Raw genomic sequence first — 23,919 nt, forward strand, 5'->3', positions numbered from 1 at the left:
ATGGGTATAAGCAACAGGTGAAATAGTCTGCATCACTAGACACTTACACCTAACTCAACAAGGTACTAAACAGCTATTTTATAATGAAAGCTATGCAGCAGAAACATAGCAAATAGTGGCAGACCTTTTCCCAAAATTAGGCCATGCTGCCATGTGTACACTTACCTTCTACTGGCCCATACTACAGAGGTGGAATGAAAAGTAGCTAGCATCCAGCCTGAATTTGGAGTGCTTTCACATGTGATTTGGATGCTAGCACTGATTACTTGTGCCTAAGTGGTGGACTGGATTTACATATGGAATGGGTAGTGTCAGTTGTACTACATACCAAACAAGTGCACAGTACAGATGTACATTCAAATATACATTTCATGTGTGACCTCAGTTTTATTTGGTCATTGGTGTTCAAATCTGCATTTAGCTACTAAATCAGACTTACTCAGTTTGCCAGGTTTTTGAGAAATATTTATCCACACCAAGGGGCGTGCCGTATGCGCCGCACGGTTGACGCTGCCGTACGGAACGCGGCCGTACGGAACGCAGGTTGCAGCTGATTAACGCCAATTACAGAAATAGTATTTAAAGTTGTCCTAGAAAGGCAAACAGTTGTTGCAAACATGGCTGGCTCAGAGTCAGAGGAAGAACAGGTGGTGCAGAACCTCTTGGCCCGCATGGAGTCCAACACCACCTATGTCCCCCTCAACCCAAAGCAGCCAGATGGGCCATCAACATCAGGCCAATCGGCAGCTGGCCCATCCTCAGCATCAGCAGAATCATTGGGAACACAGCAGGTGGCTTCCCAACAGAGTAGCCTGGCCAGCACTTCAAGTACAGCAACCGGTGGCCATGGCCGTGGCAGTGCCAGTGGCAGTGGCAGTGCCAGTGGCCGTGGTCGCAATCGGGCAACAGAGGAACCAACCACCAGAAACATGGCATATGAACCGCAGGAGCTTGCCATCCTGGTGAGCCGGGCACGGGATTTGATCGAGTGCCCACCGGTAAAGTTGACACGCACAAGGAGATGGAAGATCTGGGAGGAGATAACGGTTCGTGAAAGTTCGTGAGGCGGAGCACGTTAAGAAGAGGCAAGTACATGTGTGTTACATTTGAGCAGTACAAGTCCAGTAATGTTTACATTCAATATTAGATGGAGTTGGTCAATGGGTGGTCACGTTGCTTGGAGGCACAGACATGTTTGCCATGACATTGAATTGATAGTTATTGTAGGGTGACTGTGGTTGTATCTTCTAAGGGTTGTTTTTCAAAATGAATATAATGTAAGTTTGGTGTCAGTAGGCACATGTTGTATTATGTTTCAGATTGCAATGGGTGCTACAGCAAACATGAGGAGTGACATGTATTAATATGTACACTTTGATTGCAGGTGGCACGACTTCAAAGGCAACCTCAAGAAGAAATTGACCCAGTGGTGGGAACACAGCCACACCTCTGGGGCTGGCCCCATGCCTTCAAAGCTGCAGCTCACCCCCCTGGAACAGATGGCCGAGTGCTGCATTGCAGTGGAGGAGGTCCGGGGGGTGAGCACCATAGACAGCGAGTCCCCAGCGGAAGTGATGGCTTCTACGCTTGAAGGTAATTATTTGCCAGGCCATAAGTAGATGTTTTGAATTTTGCATGGAATGTGTGGTAATTGGTATTTTCTCTTTCAACAGCATCCCCACCGCTTGGTCAAGAATCTCTTGAGGAGGTTGTGGAGTCCGTGCCACCTGGCCCCAGTAGCAGGCCCGTGCAGCAGCAGGCGGCAATGTCCGTGGCTGAATTGTCCACGTGGGGGCATGTGCTTGAAAATATTGTGCAGCAGGGAGAGTCGGCATCAGAGCGGGTGCGTAGGGCCGAGGAGGTGCTGCAGGGTTTGACCACCAGCCAGCAGAGTATTGCTGCGAGCAAGCAGGCTATTGCTGCTAGCCTGCAGGTGCTGGCTGATCAAGCCCTGCGGCAAAATGAACTCCTCCTCCGCCATAATGAACTTATGGTGGAGCTAGTTACCAGCAATAGGGTCCTAATGTCACCCATTTCTGGTGCAGTCCCAACATCATCACTCCCTGCTGCCAGAGGGGGAAGAACATCCCCCCCCTCCCCAGCATGTGCTCCACGTGACCCACCATCTGAGCGTGGCCGTGGGCGAGGCCGAAGAGCTGCTGCACGTGGCAAGGAGCCTGCCAGGGGCAAACGTGCCCGCAAATGAACTTGTGTCCCCATTAATCTCCACCGTTATGTCTTCCCAAATCTTCCATTGAGCTGTGTGTGTCAGCATCCTGTGTCAAATTCCGTGCCGAGGGTCACCACATTTGCCCGCGGTTCAAATGTCATGTTTGGTTCCCCTGTTGCCCTGTTTGGGCTAGCATTACTGTGTGCTGTACTTGAAGTGTTGGTGCTCTACTTTTGTTGTGAAGCCACCTGATGTGTTCCTAATGATTTTGCTGTGGCTATTTATTATATATTATTTACTTTTAGTCCTGTTATGGTACCATTTATTTTGTGATGGTTTTGAAAATATTTTCTACGTTGATTTAATAAATGTTATTTTTGCCCCCCAAATGTCTGGATTAATTGATACATGCAGAAGTGACATGTGTATTAGTATTATTAATATTAAGTTGTGTTCATTATTTGCAGTGTAAAAGTGTGTGAAAACTGCAGCATATATGTGTGTGTTTAGTAATGGTCCATTTAAGGTGCATTGGTTTCAATTGAAGCAGTGAGAAGCGTGTAATTTACAAGTAATGAGTAAATTAGGTGATTGTATTGTGTTCAGCTGACATTGGTTGAGGTGCGTCCGTCCTGATTAGGCGTTCCGATTGCCTAGCGCATGACCGAGTGGTGTCCGCTAAGCAATACTAGCCTTTTGGACACCGCACATTTCTTCCCTTTTTGTTCGAGTGCATTCGGCGTGCTATCCGAATGCACGCCTACCAAAATAAGTGTACTCCCCCGTGCCCGCCCATGTTTCCGGCCAGTTTAGCCCACTTTGAAACTACGCCCCTGTGTCATTCCGCATGACGCCCATAACACGCCCATATTGGCCGAGTGATTGCGGTGCACATTTCTGTACGGTATTAGTGAGAACAAGTACGGAGACCATGCGTGGCACATGCGCATGGCGTTCCCCAAGCATGCGCAGACGGCTAAAAAACACGATCCGAAAGAATTCGGGAAAGTACGCACCAATCAGAATAAGGGCCTCAGTGTCACAGTATGGCCAGCAATATATATAATGCTCCTGCTCCGTGTATATAGTGAGGGATGTCCCTCCATTAATTTCTAATATGGGAGGGTCTGGAGCAGAACTCACCACCCCCTTTCTATGGTAAGCTGACACTTTCTTCAGCTCCCCAGCTTCTCTGTGTCACACGGAGGTAGCCATGTCATATCCCCGCGGCAACAGTTAATACTTCACCCAGCAGCAGGCTGCTTCTTTCTCACCACTCTCATCAGAGAGAAAAAGCTCCAGAAACTTCCCCAGCTTCCCCTTTTATAAACTCATCTTCAGCGGGCAACTGAAATACAGCCCATGCGCATGCCAACTTTATTTAACTCTCTCTCGGGTACAATCAGTTCGCTCTGAAATATCTCCCCCAACTGTAAAGAGATTGGCACATTCCCTTAACTCTTTCATTTGTATAAACGAATCCACTGTAGAGAATGAAGGGGTGTTTCCCTTCTACCACCTCTTTCTCACTTATAGGTAGCCATAAAGCCTTTTCTACTAAAAGATCTGCTTATAATATTCTCTCTGTGAGAGGGACATACCAAATACATTCTATTATAGTCTCCAAGAAACACATATAGATAGTAGTCCACATACATATAAGTATATTTATCTATATCACTCCCAAACAGGGTTTACAATTAAATACAATATCTTACCCTTACCCCACTCCAATAGCGTCTGACCATGCGGCAGCCCCTGCAGCTCCGTCTCCTACGCGCCGGACCGCACTTCCGGTATCCGGCGGATGTGACTTAAGCCCAGCCGGGGGACTTCGTCCTGGCAACGCTGTAAACAACAGTGTTTAACATTGCGAAACATGAAAGTGCAGCAGATATTCCAATATTGCGGTAAAATGACATAAACCAGTAACATAATATATAGTGACTGTAAACTTAGTGAACTATACGTATATGCCTCATGCTCCCTCCAAGGTCCTGTGCATTTCCAGCGTGCTGTTTGCCTGGCTCTATTGTTATTCCGACATTGATACTCACAACCATCGATACTCCTGCTCCATCAGTGTTCCGCCATCGATGCTCCTGCTCCATTGGTGTTCCACCATCGATACTCCTGTTCCATCAGTGATCCACCTTCACTATTCATCACCATCGCTGTTCCACCATCGATGCTCCCCACCATCGGTGCTTCTCCATCATAACCCAGCACCATCTGTATCTCTCAACAGGGGTCAGTATCACATTGATCCTGTCATCTGAATATGCATTATTGTGTCTGAATGTATGTTTTGGACTTCATCAGTGTCTATACACTGCACCAACTGTTATCTATGTTATATATGCATACTGCATATATTTAACTTCATCAGTATCCTACACTGCAGCTATTGTTCACCATCGATGTTGCATTGTGATATCAATACTCAAGTCTTATTTATTGTGATATCGACACTCAAGTCTTACCATCTAACGTTCCTGTTTATATCTTTGAGCATAATAAAGACTCTAGTCTAACTGTCCTGGGTGCCTCCTGTCAATGCATAACAGCCTCATCAAGGCACCTCAGTTCACCTACCAGTCAGCCCCTACGCCGGTGGTTACCTCCAGCTAGGATCTGACCACAGGCATGAAGCTATACTGTACATCAAAGAACAAAGTAGGTACTAAGGGCCTGATTTAGCTCTAATCGCAGGGCTGCAAATTCACAGCCCAGTGGCTTTGAGATCGAAAGCAGAAACAGACTTGGAAGGCAAGTCTATTTCTGCTTCCATCTGCTAGATCACCATTTCTGAAAAAGGCAGTATGTTGGGTATGGGTCGGGATGGGGTGGAGCTTATGGAAAGATCCATGTTTGGGGGAGTGACCAGCACGAATTGTGCAATGCCGGTAATATAGGCATTGCACAGTGTGGACAGGGCTATGATTATGTGATTCATGTCATTTGATCCCCACTGACTATGTGGGGGACTTGCCCATCTTTCCGGGGGACCAGGAGGTGAATCCGATTTTCAGGAGTTTCATACACCTACAGACAAAGTTGTTTTCCATCTACAATGGTTCATTAAAAAATGTATCAGTAATGCATGTCCACTGTTGCTTTTTTCTGTTACTGCTATAGTATTATTTACATACTTTACACAATTTGACATTCCGACTATACGTAAACCATTACCCCTTTTTATTCCCCTCCCATGTTTGTACATCGCACATATCTCAAACATAGGGGGTTAGTCTGGTTCACTCCTTCTGGCAAATTCCTTTTTTTGAACAGAAAAGGTTTAAATGTGTGGGTACCTTTAGCCTCTACCACCTCTGATGGAAGGCTATTACACTTATCCACTATCCTTTCTGTGAAGTATTTTTTTTCCTTAAATTTCCTCTGAACCTCCCTCCAGTATCAGTACATGTCCTCCTGTTCTGATACTTCTCTTCCTTTAAAGAATGTCTCCCTCCTGGACCTTGTTAAAAACCTTTGGGGTGAGATTTAATAGGATGAGAGATTCAGAAAATGAGAGATTTGGGAAGAAATCTCCAGTTTTTTTAAAGCGGCAATCATTTACACTGCAAAATCAACCTGGTTTTGCAGTGTAAATGGTTGCCGCTTTAAAAAAACCCTGGAGATTTCTTCCCAAATCTCTCATTTTCTGAATCTCTCATCCTATTAAATCTCACCCTTGGTTTCTGTCCTGTCTACCCTTTCCCTTTTCTTTACAGTTTTTTTGCTGCCTCTTTTTTACATATTAAAAGTATGTATTCCATATGTTACTGTAAGTAGTTCTATGTCTCACTTAATTATTAAAATGAGAAGTCTTTTATTAGAAAGCAGAAGCATCAACATTAAAAAATCTGTAAAAAAAAACAAATGTAACAGTATAAAGTGTGAGAACCATCCAGAATAAGTACTGATCACCAGAAAGTATAATGACACACCACAGCTATTTCTTGCTATACAGGAGTTTCCTATAACTTGGGGTTTCTGTTGGGTTGGATTTGGAATGAGGAGCAAATAAAAGAAAGCAATAACATATAAACAATTTGCTAATGGAAAAAAGCATTTTTCTACATCTACATGACATTAGGGCCTATGGTGGATGCAGTTCACTGATTATAGTCTATAGCACATGTGTCTAAGTTTCACAGTCCATGCGTCCAGAGTCCTTGTGCACAGAGTTCCAACTGAGATGCATGGTTGGTATGTATAAGGCAATCCTGGACGGTGAACAGGAGCAGTGGCGTAACAATAGCCACGCAGACCCTGCAGTGGTGGGGAGGTGCTGAGTAAGTGTAGTCACTGAGCTGCACTGCTGCCGGGACCTGCAAATCTACTTGTCTGCGGTTCCGGCGCTCCTCCTGCTGCTAATGAAAAATATCCCTCACAAAGGGTGAAATTTACTAAAGGAAATTTGTAAAAAAAATAGGTGTATTTGTATCCAAAAATACACTTATTTTTGACATTTACTATCCCGAAAATACGGCAATTCGTATTCCTATTGATGTGCTATCAATATGAATACGAATTGCCGTATTTTCGGGATAGTAAATGTCAAAAATAAGTGTATTTCTGGATACAAATACACCTTTTTTTTTTACAAATTTCCTTTAGTAAATTTCCCCCAAAATGTCTATCCCCTTACAGCAGACAGTTTTTGAGGATGCTAGAGGAGACTGTGACCTACTGTTAGGGGCAACCATTTTGTATGAGTCATTTTTCATTAGCAGCAGGAGGAGCGCCGGGACTGCAGACAAATAGATCAACGGGTCCCGGCACAGAGCCGCCGCTGGCGGCGGCAAGCGGAGGGATAAAGCAGGGTTGATACGTTTTAAATTTACTGGGGGGTAGACCATATTGTAGACCATACTCTGTTGTTAAATCTGCACCAAGTATGGGGCTGTGCAGGACTTGATACATACATACATACATACATAGTAACAGAGTAAGTAAGGTTGAATAAAAATATTCGTCCATCAAGGTTAACCTGTTCTAACAAGACTCATTAAGGAGTATGTTCTGGATGGATGTGAAAATTTCCCCCAGGATTATATACTTTTGATCAATAATTGGCTTAACTACTGAGTTGTGGTGGCCTTATTTTACCTACTTTTTTATTCACTAGACCACACTGTGTTGATTATAGCTAAATGCTATTATCCATCAAGTACTTGTCCAACCTTATCTTAAATGTATGTATTGTGTCTGCCATCACCACCTCCTCTGGCAGTGAGTTGCATACCTTTACTACCTCACCATAAATGAAAACCCTTCCTTCTGATGGCGCATCGAAAATGTGCATGTCAGTCTACTCTAGTCTTTTCACACTCACACACTACTGTATACCACTACTGTAACAGTATTTGCAAAACACTAACACTGGCACCACTGCACCTGACTCCAAATCAGGGGGCAGTATGGGTGGTGTAATGGTTAGCATTACTGCCTCACAGCGCTGAGGTCATGGGTTCGATTCCCACCATTGCTCTAACTGTGCGGAGTTTGTATATTCTCCCCGTACTTGCGTGGGTTTCCTCCGGGTACAATGGTTTCCTCCTACAATCTAAAAATAGCCTGGTAGGCTAATTGGCTCCCAACAAATTAACCTAGATTGTCTGTGTGTGCGTGTACATGTGGTAGGGAATATAGATTGTAAGCTCCACAGGGGCAGGGACTGATGTGAATGTTCAACTATATTCTGTAAAGTGCTGCGGAATATGTATGCGCTATATAAGAAACTGTTAATAAATAAAAATAAATAAAATAAAATCAGGACCTAAGTGTCAGCATACTACAGTACCACCTTCACAGGCTACAGCCAGGGCTGGATTAAGGGGAGGGAGGCCTCAGGGGGTCAGTATCTAGGGGCCCCATGTGATTGGCATGTATTTTTAAAACAAAATATATTTTTTTTATCTGCCAGTGTGGCAATGATTAATGATGCTGAGCATCAGGAGCTGGGGCACACTGACTGCACAAGTTTGCAGTGCATTACTGGGAGATGACTAAGTCCCATGAGACTTTGCACAAGCGGTCAGAGGCTGAGAGGCTTGTGCTTGAGCTCTACTTGGTGGAGCTCATCATATGCTTCTCAGGCCCATGGAGGACAGCAGCAGCAGCGACCTCAGCATGGTAAGGTTTTTAATCAGAGGCAGTACTGAGCCTGTCAGGGCTCCCACAGAGTAATGTACAGAGGGACAAACACAGGCTTTTACTGTGGTTATATATATATATATATATATATATATATATATATATATATATATATATTTATATTTATCCCCCCCCCCTCCACTGCAGTTACCCATTGACCAAGTTTATATTGCCTTTACTCTGTTTTGACAGTGTAATATGCTCCCGTGCAGTTTGCGGCCAGTAATGCAAGTGGGAGGGGCCCCCTGTCTAAAGTGACCTGGGCCCTCTGAAGGCTTAATCCAGCCCTGACTACAGCTACAGATATCTCATCATACATTGTTGCTGCAGTCTCGCCAAACAGCCCCTTTTGGCATGCCAGCTTGCATGAGTCATTTTAACTACATGCAACTAAGTCTCTGAATATGTACACAAATGCTACAATGTAGTAGCCTCAGTTATTTGCCTATACAAGTGGCTCTGTAAACAGGAACAGTCACACAAAATGTGTCATATATAAAAAAAAATATCAAATTAATCATCAGTCTCCTTATGCATGTGACTAAGATGTATTTTCCACACAAAAGACACACCGCTAGCAGAGTTGCACTGGACCAGGCACACCAGGCATCTTAGCTTATCAAGGCTAGATGTATCATACCCCTTTTACACCGCCCAAAAATCTGGGTCAGAGGCGGGTCAGACCTGGATCTGCGGTGGTGTAAATGGGATCAACCCGTGTCCATTTACAGTACAGTTAGGACCCATGTAGAGGCCGGTGTAAATGGTCCCAGCACGGGTTGGGACATCAGAGTACGGCTGTGCAGTCAGCCCAGTAATCGCTGCCCAATCAGGGGTCCAGGGGAGGTACTGGCAGCCACGCTGGCCATAAAGGAGTGTGTATAGTACTCACAGCACTGCTTCAAATTAAAGCGGCCTCGGCCTTAGCCGCCCCGTATGCCCCGCTCTCCATACTCCTGATCCGGCTGCTGCTGCACTGACCATCGCCAGACAGACACTTCCTGGAGCAGAGACTTGTCAGACACGTCTACTTGTATGAGTGACTTGACCTAGGGATGGCCATCGACCATCGATGATTAGAAATCATCAATGGTTTATGGCCGATGTCGAATAGTTTTGCCATCGATGGGGGAGAACCAGATGGTTTCCCACCATCGATGCAAGCTTAAACGAATAGTTTAGTTTTTGCTTTTTCCCCAAGGTGTCAGGACACGGAGCATAGCTCCGCCCCCGGCACCCGTGAAGCCCCGTGTCTGCATTTTGATTGGCTTACAGGCCAATCAATCAAAGAAAATGGAGGACCATCGATATATAAAAACATCAATGGTCGTCCATTGAATATTTATACACTATCGATGGTCAGTTGCACTTTTACCATCAATGGCAACCGTCGATGGCAAAGGCAACGATGGCCATCCCTAACTTGACCTCGCCAGGCCCCCTCCTTACCTACACTCAGCAGCCACACACCAGTATATAGCTCAGTGGGGGGGGGGGGGGGGGGGGGGGAGTAATAATGGTATGGGAGGGAATCAGGTACTGCTCCTTATCAGGAAGATAGAGACAGTGGCTCTAGCTGTAATTTGTCACAGTTCACTTTGGGCCAGATGCACTAAAGCTTCAAAAGTATAAGAAACTGTAAATAAATAAAAAGTGATAAAATGGAGAGTGATAAACAGCCAGCCAATCAGCTTCTACCTGCCATGTCACAGACTGTGTTTGAAAAATGTCAGGCAGGTGCTGATTGGCTGGGTGTTTATCACTCTCCATTTTATCACTTTCGAAGCTTAGAGCATTTGGCCCTGTGTCAGCTGGAGACACTCTTGGCCGGGAAATGAACTCCCCCTTGGCAATGAACATGTAATCCCCCTTGGCTATGAGCATGTAAGCCCCTATGGCAAGGGGCATGGAATTACCCCTGGTAACAGCATGGAATCCCTGGCAACCCCTGGCAATCATAGGGAATAGCAGGGCTGACCCAGGTTCAGTGTAAACAGTGCAGACCCAGGTCCGTCTCAGGTCGAAGTGCTGTGTAAATGGGGTATGAAGCTGGGTCTGACCCTGGATACTCCCGTGTTCAAAGATCATGGTCCGACCAGGGATTTTGGTGTAAAAGGGGTATCAGAAAGCATCTGTATTAAAATGATTATTAATCTTATACCCCTTTTACACCGCATCAAAACCCCAGGTCTTCGGCGGCGTAAATGTCACAAGCTGTGTCCCTTTACACGGGACTTCTACCCAGGTCCTAACCTGGGTAGAACATGGCCAGGACCTGGGAAGAGGGCGGTGTAAATGGGTACGCCGGTTCATCCGACCCGGCTCCCATTAACATCATTGCGGGCCGTGCAACCTGCGGACCTGCGCTGCTGTCTGCAGACAGCAGCGGCGGCAGCGGAGGAGGTGAATGGATGCCTGTGTGCGGCATCCATTCACCTCCCGAACAATGGCTGGGGGGGTTCACGGGAGCTGGGGGTAGGCCATCAATTTACCTTGGTGCTGGGCTGCCCCCAGCACGGCGATCAGTGTATCCGGCGGGGATCATCACGGTCCCGGCACTTGGAGATGATGACATCTCCAAGCGCCGCCTCTGTCTACACTGCGGGTGGGCACCGCAGTGTAAATGGAACAAATCCCGGATCCGACCCGGCTTGGATCCTTCTTCCAAATGCCGGGTCGGATCCAGGATTTTTGGTGTAAAAGGGGTATTACTTAACAGTGCAGCATTGTAAAATTTACAGGGTTAGACTTACTTTCTTCATAAATATATGTAAAGGGCCCCATAGCTAAAAAAAATATTTAAATAGAGCAATTTTCTTTAACCGTTTGAGTGCCAAGGGAATTTGTCAAAATAGGTGTGAAAATTGGCAAGCAAACATTTTTATTCATCATAATGACCTGTAATGTTTACCTTATATAGGAAATATAATCCTTTATTACAAAACATTTTTTATATGAATTCATATAACAAATAAAAATAAAATAAAAAATAAAGCTGTTAATGCATTGGGACTGATTCTAAGTTAGGAGCAAAACAAAATAGCGAGTAACTTTGTACAATAAATGGGGTGTGACTGCATTTTTTTATTTTGCATCTGGGGAAAATACTGGAGTCTTCGGTATGTAGAACAAATACTAGGAGGCCTTTTCCAAATCTATATCTCTCTTTACACATAACTATTAATCGTGCACAGCATGCGGTTTATAAGCACATTTGTCCCAAAGGATGGAGCACACTGCATTGTTTACTTGATTACACAGTTAATTAGCTACTAACTACAAATACTGTATATATTTTGTCAATAGAAGGCTAATGTCCATTGCACTTGCTGATCAAGTATAGAGAAGTTCTGGGTGCTAGATCTGTTCCTCCATAAATCAGCACAGTTCCTCCATAAATCAGTTCAGGGATGGCTTCAATTGATGGTTGATTCATAGCTTGTAAACTCACTCATCAGCCATGCAGGGTAAGTGACGCAGAATCTGGCTATCATTTCAGAAGGGAAGGATTGAGATGGAGATACAGTATGTCTCATTCTTGCTGATTACTTAACCTAGAACAAGAATATTACTTGTAAATAAAAATCCACAAAGATAAAAGACAATTAACTTCCCTCTTCATAAATATTTTAAGCATATAAAAAATAAAAAAGCATGTTTTACATTGCATTCATATTAACCATATTAAGTGTCCCTCAATCAATCAATCAATCAATCAATCAATCAATCAGCCAGCAACATCTAGCACTAGTATGACAATAAAAGTAAATGTCTGGTACAGTACATAGGAATGGCTGAGTGTGACTTTACATTTAAATAGTAGTTATCAGCCAGGCCACTGGAGGGCGGTACTGCGCAGCAGCAAGCTGCCGCCGTCACAGAAGGAAAGATCCCGCCCAAGGAGCAGGAAGAAGGCATTATTATACCCAGCATCAGGGAGCAGGTAAGCCATCGCCCCCTACTCCTACTGGAGTTTGACAGCGACACCACCACCCCCCTGGGGCCGTTCAGCGTCATCCGCGCCAATTGCCGCACCCCCTCCCACCCCCTGGTTCTATCGGCGGGAGGTGCCCGCACCCCCCACCTCGAGCAGGTGAGCAGCGGGACGCCGCCCCCCCACCCCCGCTTGGGGTGATGAGATGCTTTGCTCTGGCCTTGGTTATACGGTTCTGATGAATTTAGAATTTTATATCAGATTTTACAATTATTGCAATTCAAATAGATTTTTCTAAAATGAAGGTGGGTACCTGCTTTTATTTCAATATAAATACAAATTAAATTTGTGGTATTATGGATAAATTGAAGCTATAGAAAAAAATAATTGTACATGTATAAGCTAAAATAGATTAATTAACAATCTGTACAAAAACAAACTATGCACCAATTAAAGGGTATGCAGTCTAAGGGTGATATTTATATGTTATATTGCGCTTGATCTCCTGTCTAAAGTGACATGAGATCCTGGGGCGATATTCAATTGATCTATTTTTTTAAGCATATCACACTCATTATGGTCAGGTTTAACCGTGCATTCATGCATTTTAGCTCACCACCCTTGGGGATAGCGAGCTGAATTTCTGTTGAAAACAACTGAATATCGCTCTAATGTCTTTGATTACAAAGTTGACATTCACAATATTGGTAGCTGCAGGGTGAGAATCCCAAAATTAAAATTTCAATATAATAAATGTTGAAGCGTGTAAAATGCTAGCATTGACAGAATATTGACATTAGAAATGTTGATAATTGTAAAAATTTCAACATTACCATTAGGGTTACAGTTACGGTAATTGTTGTTACATCAGTGTCAACATGATTAATATACTATACTCTAGGAAGAAATTGCCAGCACTGGCTGAATAATATTTCAGACGGTTCAAGATAAAATAAATAATTTATTAACTATACTAAAGATAAATGCATAAAGAAATATAAAAATAAAAAATAATGAATAACACAATCATAAAACTTAAGTTTTATGATTGTGTTATTCATTCTTTTAAATGTTTATATTTCTTTATGCATTTATCTTTAGTATAGTTAATAAATTATTTATTTTATCTTGAACCGTCTGAAATAATATTCAGCCAGCGCTGGCAATTTCTTCCTATATTTACCTCTATTTAGGGGAGTGACTACCCCTTGCCAGCTGCTGATAATAGCGCACCACACATTCACCTTGTATTTTATTCAACATGATTAATGTTGACATTGTTAAAGCTTGTGCCACACCCTATTAAGGAAATGGTTTAATATTAGCAAGACGTGATTTTACGGAGTTGTTGTATGTTTCCTGTAGTACGAGGCTGTGACAGAACTGGTTGGATAACCCTTTTTATTATTCAACTAATTTACCATATTTCATATACATTTTTCTTACATTATATTATAACTTATATCAATATCACATTTCTTAGCGGGAATTAGTTTGAATGGCGCTAATTGAAACACTGAATGAAATGATCACAAAATTATGCCTATGTAATACGTTTGATTACCAGCCATTTGTTTAGTAATTTGCTATTTCACTGTTTAATAGTTTATAAATTATGTGTTTTTTTTAAGTTTAGTTAAATGTCATGTAGATTAGCTTTTCTGTCTGGAAGAAATAACTTTTAATTGCTAAGATAAATGGTTTTTTTTCTGGAGTTTTTTTCCTCTGTAAAACAATATGCCATGACTGGCAACGAGAGAGAGGATTGTGTTGCATACTGATTACATGGGCCCGTCTGTGACCCAGATTCTCTCCCCCCCCCCCTACCCCTTACCTTGCAGCAGCTCCATGAGCTCTCATCTTGTCAGCTCAGCGCACACTGCTATTTGCTGGGCAGGAGAGAGGCTGCTGAGCCTCTACCCAGAGGTGGAACTACAATTGGTGCAGCAGGTGCAGTACACCTGAGGACTAAGAGGCCCACTGCTGCCCCTGTCGCTCTCTTCCTGTCACCCACTGTTATTCCCTGTCACACTCTGCCTCTCTCTGACACCCTGTGCCTCTTCCTGTCATCAACAGCCATGTTGCACATTGTGAATTTGGGTTGGAGTGGAGGAGGGGGGCCCAAATTATATTTTTGCATCTGGGCTCACAACTCACAAGTTCTGCTACTACCTCTACCTGTTACTGTGCGGGGCTAGGGGGTAAGTTCATGCTCTACCCTGACTTTTCCCTCCTTTTATCCCTGAGGCGTGGCCACGCCCACCCAAATTTTACCCAAGCCTGACAGACCTCTTAGTATGTTTGAAAAATGACAGGCAGGAGCTTATTGGTTGGTTGTTTATCACTAGAGACAGGATTATATGCAACAAAAAAAGCCTGAAATATGCATGCAAATATGCATGAAAAATACTTAAAATATGCATAAAAAGTGTTAAAATATGCTACATTAAATAATAAAAAAGTAATTTTTAACTTATTTATTTAAAAATCAGCATACGATTAGCAAATAAACCTCAAAAATAGGCCCACAGCATCTGCAGATGTCAGGATGCTGGCTGCTACAGCATACTGCAGCGTCCAAAGCTCTTCTTGCATCAACTGCACAGACCCTCATCTCCAGCGCCGATGGATCAAATGTCAGCATAGCATGTGAGGGCGGCGCAGTGGAAGGCTTCCTCCCTGCACCGCATACTCACTGTGACACAGCATTTTCTCTGCGCCGCGTGATGTCACAACCCTTTCGCCCGCCTCCTCTGCTGCAGAAGTCTATCTCTTGGTGTAAAGTCCCAGGCCAGGGGCAGGCAAAGGTTCAAGAGCTTCGTAATGGCATCCGCCCTGACTGACTTTTATCAACATGGATTGGCAGCCTAGAGCAGTGTCAGACATAGCGTACATCCAAGGTTCCCCACTCTGCGCACATATTGCCCCAGCCTGCACACTCTACCACTACCTGGCCAGCAGCAGCAGGGCAAAGCAGTGCTGTGACTCGCGGGTGGGAAGAGGGCTGGGCCTAAAATATGCACCATCACCAGATTTTAGGTAAAATATGCAATAACCAGTGAGAATGGGCAAAATATGCAAATGCATATGCAAATATGCAAATGCATATAATCCTGTCTCTATTTATCACTGTCCATTTTATCACTTTTGAAGCTTAGGCACTTTTGTTCATTAGCAAAGGCAAATTTCTTCTCAAATGGACAAAACCATGTGCATTGCAAAGGAGGGGGCGGGGGGGGGGGGGGGCAGATGTAATATATGCCCCACCTGCAGTGCACATGGTTTTGTCCATTTGAGAAGGAATTTGCCTTTACGGCTGAACCAGAATATGGACCTTAGTGCATCTGGCCCTATATATTTTACAAAAATGTGTTAACAATATAAAATATACTTTGTGACTTTTTGTGATGCAACCTAACATGGCATATAAAATATCATACCTTAATGAAAGTGACAAAGCTACTGTAGATCAATGTTAACAAAAATAGGGCAATGAAGGTAGATGCTGTCGTCCACACATTGTTGATCTCTTCTGACTCACTGAGGTCTTCTCCAAGATCTTCATAGACCATGGGGATGCGAGTAGACGAGAGTCCATCTGTAACTAAGGAATTATTCACCATTATTGTTACAGTTACTCTCATGAGAGCGCAGGAAGAGACTGTTTGCCTCCCACCACTCCACCCCAACCAGTTACGCAGTGGCCCTACTAACATGGTGGGCTGACTGTTCATTGTACAGAAAAATCTAAATGCAGAGGCTTTGGACAGATCTGGCTCTCACAAGGCAGTTTATAAGATAAGACCTTTTGATTTCTCTGCATTTTGTCAGAATATTTTGCTATAAATTGTTTAACATTTTTTTTGCACATTTCATGTAACTCTATGAACGTTATGTATTTCATTTTTTTTGTGTATTCTAATTACAATTTTCAAGGCTTTACTGTTGTACCCTACCTGTTTTTTGTTATGTTGACTAATATGGATGTTACCAGGATTATTTCGCTTTGCACAGACACATATTTACATATAGCCAGCAAAGTAGACCGGAAAATGCTACAGACCTTTGACCACAATGAAACATCAAAGATTCACACACTCAGACTTTAATTCAACATTTAATGTGTACACGATTAAACACAGTAAGCATACATAAGCCCAATTTAAAATAAACAAAATGATGGTAGTTGAAATTAGTGATAGTAGCAGCTTTACCATTATGTTTGCTGATGTGTTTACTGAAGTAGTCTTTGGATGAAAGATGGGCCACCAGGCAATCATAACCCATTCCTCCAAGCCATTGTCCTTTTAGGATGGACAACTGGCTAACAAATGAGCAAAGCTGATTCTTAAGGTCACAAAGGACATCTTTGGGGTCGGGAACATCTTGCTTGATTATGGTGTCATTGGTTTTCCAGACCACAAAAAGATCTTCTGGGTAAAATCCTTTCACCAAACAAATAAGTGTCAGCTGATCCTCTTCATCCTGGCTCTCAGTGGCCGGTGGTAGTACATATATTTTTGGTTGTTTTGTCACATTTGGATCTGTGGAAACGATTATATTACAGTGAGCAGCTGATATTGTGACTGGTTAAACTTTATTTCAAAATTATTTCAAAATACAATTCAATGTTTTTTTTATAACCAGCTGCAATGCTATATACTCTATTATTATACCCCTGATTAACTATATTATTACAACTATGTTAATATATATATATATATATATATATATATATATATATATATATATATATATATATATATATATATATGGCAGTACTTAGGACCCAAGGTACTGACAAAGGGGCAGCAGGAGGTGTCTTCTTACCTGACAAGGCACCAACTGCTTCTCTTCCATGCTGGTATTGGGTAAGGAATGGTGAGCCAGACTATGAGGTCACAGCCTAGTACCCCACTCCCAGTCTAATGGGGGCAATTGGAAGTTAATATTGGTTTGCCGAGGGCATCCAAAGACCTGTTCCCTCCCTTTATACTAGGATGTAGGTTGGGATAACAACTTACTTGAGAGGTGGAGTTCTACTGAATTATTCAGTTTGCAGGACAGCTCTGATATGTTTTTCCACTCCTCCCAGGGGATTTGTATTGTGCTTTGAACCCATGTTGAATTCTTTTGCAAAATCTGTTCTTCATGTATTTGCCATGATGTGTTCATTTCTTTTCCATTCACTAACCAGCGTAGGTCATTGCTGAGAATATTGGTTGCACATTTGACTGCAGCAGCTTTGGTAAGGAAGAGGTCATTGAAGGGTGGCTTCAGTATATAGTGTTCAGGTACCACAGGAGAATCTTCTGAAAAACAAAAGTTTTCTTTTGATATAAGTGTGGATAATAATTATCTGCTTACTGAATATGAAATAAGGAATATATTTACCTGATTTGTTGAGTGGTGCACTAATTTTCCTCTTAATAAATTCATCAGAAGAGATATGGGCTACAAGGCATGAGTAACTGGTGCCTCTTATCCACTCGCTCTTCAGCACGGACAGCTGACTGGTGGTGGAGCAGCGCTTTGTATTTCTATTGCAGTTGACAGAACTGGAGCTTTCAACATTCTGCATGTTTAAAGAGTCATTGATACTCCAGGTCACAAAGAGATCTTCTGGGTAATAGTCCTGCACCAAACAGACCAAAGTCAGGAGATCCTTCGTAATCACGCTCTCATAGGCTGGAGGCAGTAAATATACCACTGGGGCCTTCATGTCCTCTGGTTCTGAAAAACATTTTTATATAAATATTGTTATTGAATGTGAAAACATTTCTCAGATAAACTCCAGCTAAAATATGCTCAAACATCATTGTTGTGACTTTTTTAGGGAGAGCAAAAGTAAAAGTGACATCCCTCATATTCTCTTCATATACATAAGACAATATACATAATTGTGTTGTTCTTTAACCCTTTGAGTGCCAAGTGAATTTATCAAAATTGGTGTGAAAATTGCCATGCAAACCTTTTTATTCATCATAATGATCTGTAATGTTTACCTTATATAGGAAATATAATCTTTTGTTACTATTGTAACCCGTATATTGCTGATTGAAATCTGTATATTGCTGTGTAAATGACACCAAGCAACTAAACATCTGAAAAAGAATACATAATAGGGGCATGTATCAAGCCTTGGAGAGTGATAAAGTGGAGAGCACAAAGCAGCCAATCTGCTCTGTCATTCATCTAGCACAATCTTTGGAATGACAGAAGCAGATTGGTTGTTTGGATGACTACTCCATATTGGGCGTAATTTAGACCTGATCGCAGGACAAATTTGTTCTAAACGTGGGTAAAACTATGGGCCTTATTCTAGTTCACTCTTTCTGACAAATTCCTTCTTAGATGGACAAAACCATGTGCACTGCAGGTGGGGCAGATGTCACTTGTGCAGAGAGAATTAGATTTGGGTGGGGTTTTTCTTCAAATTGAGATCTATATTGCAGTGTAAAAATAAAGCAGTCAGTATTTGCCCTGCACAGAAACAAAATAACTCACTCAAATCTAATTCTCTCTGCACATTTTACATCTGCCCCCCTGCAGTGCACATGGTTTTGTCCATCTTAGAAGTATTTTGTCAGAAAGAGTGAACTAGAATAAGGCCCTATGTGCACTGCAGGCAGGGCAAATGTGCAGAGAGAGTTAGATTTGGGTGGGGTGTGTTCAGACTGAAATCTAAATTGCAAATCTAAATTGCAGTGTACGAATAAAGCAGCCAGTATTTACCCTGCACAGAAACAAAATAACTCCCCCAAATGTAACTCTCTCTGCACATTTTACTTCTGCCCCACCTGCAATGCACATGGGTTTGCTCATTTTGAGAACAAATTTGTACTGCGATCAAGTCTGAATTGGGCCCTTTTTCTCTATCTGAGGTTTGATACATCTTCCCTGGAGACATGCATAAAATACTTTATAGTATGGTGACTTACTGTCTGTCCTTATAATGCTCAGCTTGTTCTGAAGGGCTGTCTGTGCCGGTTGTAATATACAGGATACATTTATAGTTGTTTTCCATTCTTCCAGAGTGACTTGTGCTGTGATCTGTTTCCATGTCATGTTGTTATATGTAATAGGTGCCTCTTTGCTGTGTTTTGGCAGTCCATTCATTGACAATTGCATTTTAGTGCTGTTAACATTAGTTTTACAGGACACCGTTGCATTCTTATAATGAAAAAGGTCCTTGAAGGATGGCTTCAATATGTCGCCATCAGGCACTAGCAGGGGATTGAAAAAAATGAAATAATAACCATAATTTATTTTCCATGTCTGCCTGGTAAGGCTAGTGTCGGGAAAAAAGAAAAATGTCATGTCAGCATGGTCTACTATTGAAGTATATGACCATACTTATCAAACATTAAATGTTTCCAAAGTATTTTTTTTTACTTTTTTTTTTAAAATGCTGATACATGTCTTAAAACGAGAGATATTAATATTCTTTATGGCATGTGTACCTTATGTTTATGTGTATTTCTTACATTGTTTATTCACTATGAGTGGAATGCCCTAAAAGCAAAATGCAACCAAAACTCAGTAAAAATTGCAGTGTTCAAGGTTTTTGACACATTAAGGTGGCCATACATCAGAAAGATATTGTACCCAATCATACAATCTCAATTTGTTGTAAGATGGATTGTATGCAGATTGTGTGCACATCTTGTGTACACAATCATACAATCAATCAGCAGATGGATTGTATGGCTGATTGTATGATGGATTGTATGCAGATTGTGCAGATTGTGTGCACATCTTGTGTACACAATCATGCAGCAGATGGATTGTATGACTGATTGTATGATGGATTGTGAGTAGATTGTGTGTGTGTCCAAAAACCACCAAGGACTGCCGGGGATTTCAAGGGAAATTGTACACAATCATGAGCGCAATCGATCTTAAGATCGATCTTTCTGATGTATGGCCAGCTTTACTCATAGGAACTTGGAGACTGTCCCACTTTCCCTCCCATGGGTCGCAATGTCCTGCGGGCGGGGAAGGGGGGCTGTTGGGGGAGCCAGAGATCACCACTGTTCCACTCTGCAAGGGATCTCTTCACTACAGGGAGGGATAGGGTTGCCACTTCTCCAAGATTTCCTGGATTCTCCCTGAATTGGTGGCAACCCTCCAGGACGTTTTTGCAGTCTACCGGATTCTGGGATTCTCCCGGAATCCGGGTGACTTTGAAAGCCTCCACAGCCTCCAAACTGAGTGTGCACACTGTCAGTGGCATAGGGAGGGTAGTTTCAGCGGAGCATAAGCTCTGGGTGCCAGAAAGGCCACAGGGCATGCACATTGTGTCTCCAGCACTTGCGAGTTGCTGCCCGCCCCACAGCTCCCTCTACCTCCAGAAATATTTAAACTGGGCCGTGGGAGAGGAGAGGACGGAGGAGCATTGTGCAGCTAACAGCTTAGGATGCTGCAGCAGCGCTTCCTCCCAAAATGAGCCTCAGAGGGAGATAAGCCGGCTGTTACTGTGTATCAATCCCAGGGGACCTCTACCGTCTGTGCTGTCAGCTGAGGAAATAGTGAGGCCAGTGTGGAGGGGGGGATTTGTGTGTGTGGACGGTCAGTGTTTGGGCAGATATGCATGTTAGAGAAGTGAGGGGGTGGGGGAGGTTGCTGTGAAGTTTTTGTCACTGGTGTCAGGGTGAGGGGAGGATGTATGAGGTATCTCTGTGTAGGAGTTGTCAGTAGGGGAAATGTGTTATTAAATGTAACAATAGGGACTTCAATACATGTCTGTATTAGAGGCCATGCCCACTTTTCTGAAGAGGTCATTCCTGTTTTACAAAGCCACACCCACTTTTCACTTTGCACATGAAGGTGTGTGTGTAAGTGTGTGTGTGTGTGTGTGGGGGAATCTCCAGGTATCGAAGATGCCTGAGGTAGCAACCCTAGGGAGGGAGCCGGGGCTGCCCAGCTGCTAAGTGACATGAACGGGGAGCCGCGGCTGTAAGCCATGCCCACTCACATCACAGCTCCGAGCACTTTTCAGGCCACCCGTGCCTTCAGTGCAGCAAGTCCTGATTCATTAATAGCAAAAGTCGGGAGTTACTGTATATGAACCCAGAAGTCCTATCTTCTATTAACGCTGTTATGTACTTGATAAGTGGTGGGATACATTGCATCCACAATTCAATCTGTAGTACATCCCGCCCCTAGAAATGCAATTTTTCATGTACAGTAAAGATTGTACAGCATGTGTGACAATATATAGGTAATGACGAACTTGGAATGTTAGTACTATATACTGTACTTGGAACACTGGTGTAGACAGAACAAAGGATTTGCCAAATTGGAGGATGTTATTAAAGGATACTAATGTGTAGTTGGATAGTTCTGCTTTTAGTACACATGTGGGCAGACAAGGCATATATATATATATATATATATATATATATATATATATATATATGGAAATGAAAAAACGTGCTCTCGATAGTGCATGAACTGTAAGTTTAAAAAATATTTTTGTTCCATCACTCAGAAACACAATGAATGTAGTGAATCGTGTACCCAAGTTGGTTGCTTGGTTATACCCCTGGATGTTTTTAAACAATATATATTAGTCCAACATATTTTAAATGTATTTATTGTGTCTGCCGACACCAATTCTCCAGGAAGAGAGTTCCATAATTTAATTGCCATGACAGTAAAAAAGTTTTTCCTTCACAGGGGCATATTCAGGGTCCGTCGTTAGCTGATGTACAGTAGTTCCGCCTGTTCTAGCTTTTACATCAGCTAGACAGGCGAATTGTGTTTCACCCTTTCACCATTTAGTGTATTCAGGGTGAAATCAGTTCAGAACACCTCCTGGCGTTAAAAACCAATGAGGCGAAAGGGGGCATGTCCAATTCGCCTGCAGGCCTGGACAGTCACACACACACACACACACACACTCCATTTGCTTTTTTGGAGAGGTGCTATGTGAATGTAAACTTTTATTTTCTTCTAACTCCCCTGCTTCTTTTCATGCACATGCAGGGGAGTTCAATTGACACCAATCCCTCCATCCCTCCCTCCCTGCTGGGTCTCCGGGTACAACCGCCTCCGTTCCCGTCCAGCCACCATGCAATGCCGCTCTGATTCTAGTAATCCCCCACCCGCCCTGCATCTACTAATCCCCCACTGCAAGGTGTCTGCCCACTGACTGGCTGCCGCTCAGCGGGCAGGCACTCCAGGAGGCATCCATGCCGAGATCGCGGCTGTGCTATCACAAACCCATATCACCTCCGTCCCCATCCACCCACCATACAATGCCCGCTCTGCATCTAGTAATCCCCCACCTGCCCTGCAGCTTCTAATCCCCCGCGAGGTGTCTGCCCGCTGACCGGCTGCGCACAGCGTGCGGGCACTTCAGGTGGCTGAGATCGCGGCTGTGCTGTCCTCCTGCTGTCCGCCCACAGCGTCTAGCAATCCCCCGTGAGCTATCCGGCCGCTGTCTGCCCGGCTGCCACCGCCGGGCAGCGGGCGGACAGCAGGAGGACAGCTCACGGGGGGTTGCTAGACGCTGTGGGCGGACAGCAGGAGGACAGCACAGCCGCGATCTCAGCCACCTGAAGTGCCCGCACGCTGTGCGCAGCCGGTCAGCGGGCAGACATCTCGCGGGGGATTAGAAGCTGCAGGGCAGGTGGGGGATTACTAGATGCAGAGCGGGCATTGTATGGTGGGTGGATGGGGACGGAGGTGATATGGGGTTGTGATAGCACAGCCGCGATCTCAGCATGGATGCCTCCTGGAGTGCCCGCCTGTATGCTCCCTCCCCTTGTATCTGTATACTCTGCCTACCCCCCCCCCCCCGCTTGCCTCCTTCACACCCCCCACACCCCCCCCCCGTTTGCTGGCCTCCTTCATCCCCCCCCCCCGCCCTGATGGCCTCCTTCACCCCCCCTGCTGCCCTCCTTCACACCCCCCCCCCCCTGCTGACCACCTGCACCTGATTAGGTTGACATGTGGGTTAGGTTGACATGTGGATTAGGTTGACATGTGGATTAGGTTGACATGTGGATTAGGTCGACATGGTGGAAGGTTGACATGGTGGAAGGTCGACATGGTTAGGTCGACCATGGGGGTTAGGTTGACAGTTGGAGGGTCGACAGGGTCATTAGGTCGACATGGTGGACGGTCGACGCGTGGAAGGCCGACATGGTCATTAGGTCGGCATGGTGGTTAGGTCGATAGGTGGAAGGTTGACGGGGTCATTAGGTTGACCATGGGGGTTAGGTTGACCATGGGGGTTAGGTTGACCATGGGGGTTAGGTTGACATGTGGATTAGGTCGACATGGTAGAAGGTTGACATGGTGGAAGGTCGACATGGTTAGGTCGACCATGGGGGTTAGGTTGACAGGTGGAAGGTCGACGCGTGGAAGGCCGACATGGTCATTAGGTCGGCATGGTGGTTAGGTCGATAGGTGGAAGGTTGACGGGGTCATTAGGTTGACCATGGGGGTTAGGTTGACAGGTGGATTAGGTTGACATGGTGGAAGGTTGACATGGTGGAAGGTTGACATGGTGGAAGGTTGACATGGTTAGGTCGACCATGGGGGTTAGGTTGACAGGTGGAGGGTCGACAGGGTCATTAGGTTGACATTGTCGACGTGTGGAAGGCCGACATTGTCATTAGGTCGGCATGGTGGTTAGGTCGAT

General features: G+C 44.0%; 1 protein-coding gene and 2 gene segments (V, D, J or C); all 3 read right to left on the reverse strand.

The window, feature by feature from the left end:
* Nucleotides 1-23,919, reverse strand: part of LOC146081239 (Ig heavy chain C region, secreted form-like) — a 198,084-nt gene that overhangs the window by 119,662 nt on the left and 54,503 nt on the right.
* Nucleotides 1-23,919, reverse strand: part of LOC146081229 (immunoglobulin heavy constant gamma 2-like) — a 170,518-nt gene that overhangs the window by 91,666 nt on the left and 54,933 nt on the right.
* LOC146081217 (uncharacterized) overlaps nucleotides 11,234-23,919 on the reverse strand; it is a 67,016-nt gene continuing 54,330 nt past the window's right edge. Inside the window, exons 6-11 of the mRNA XM_083189318.1 lie at nucleotides 19,208-19,492; nucleotides 17,661-17,999; nucleotides 17,291-17,578; nucleotides 16,481-16,810; nucleotides 15,707-15,870; nucleotides 11,234-11,886 (exon numbers count right to left, since the gene is read on the reverse strand). Coding sequence (XP_083045444.1) covers nucleotides 11,878-11,886; nucleotides 15,707-15,870; nucleotides 16,481-16,810; nucleotides 17,291-17,578; nucleotides 17,661-17,999; nucleotides 19,208-19,492 — 1,415 coding nt within the window. The 3' untranslated portion in view covers nucleotides 11,234-11,877. The remainder of the gene's footprint in view (nucleotides 11,887-15,706; nucleotides 15,871-16,480; nucleotides 16,811-17,290; nucleotides 17,579-17,660; nucleotides 18,000-19,207; nucleotides 19,493-23,919) is intronic.

Source organism: Crinia signifera, chromosome 1 (genome assembly GCF_055691185.1).
Source record: "Crinia signifera chromosome 1, ASM5569118v1, whole genome shotgun sequence".
In the NCBI taxonomy this organism is placed as follows: domain Eukaryota; kingdom Metazoa; phylum Chordata; class Amphibia; order Anura; family Myobatrachidae; genus Crinia; species Crinia signifera.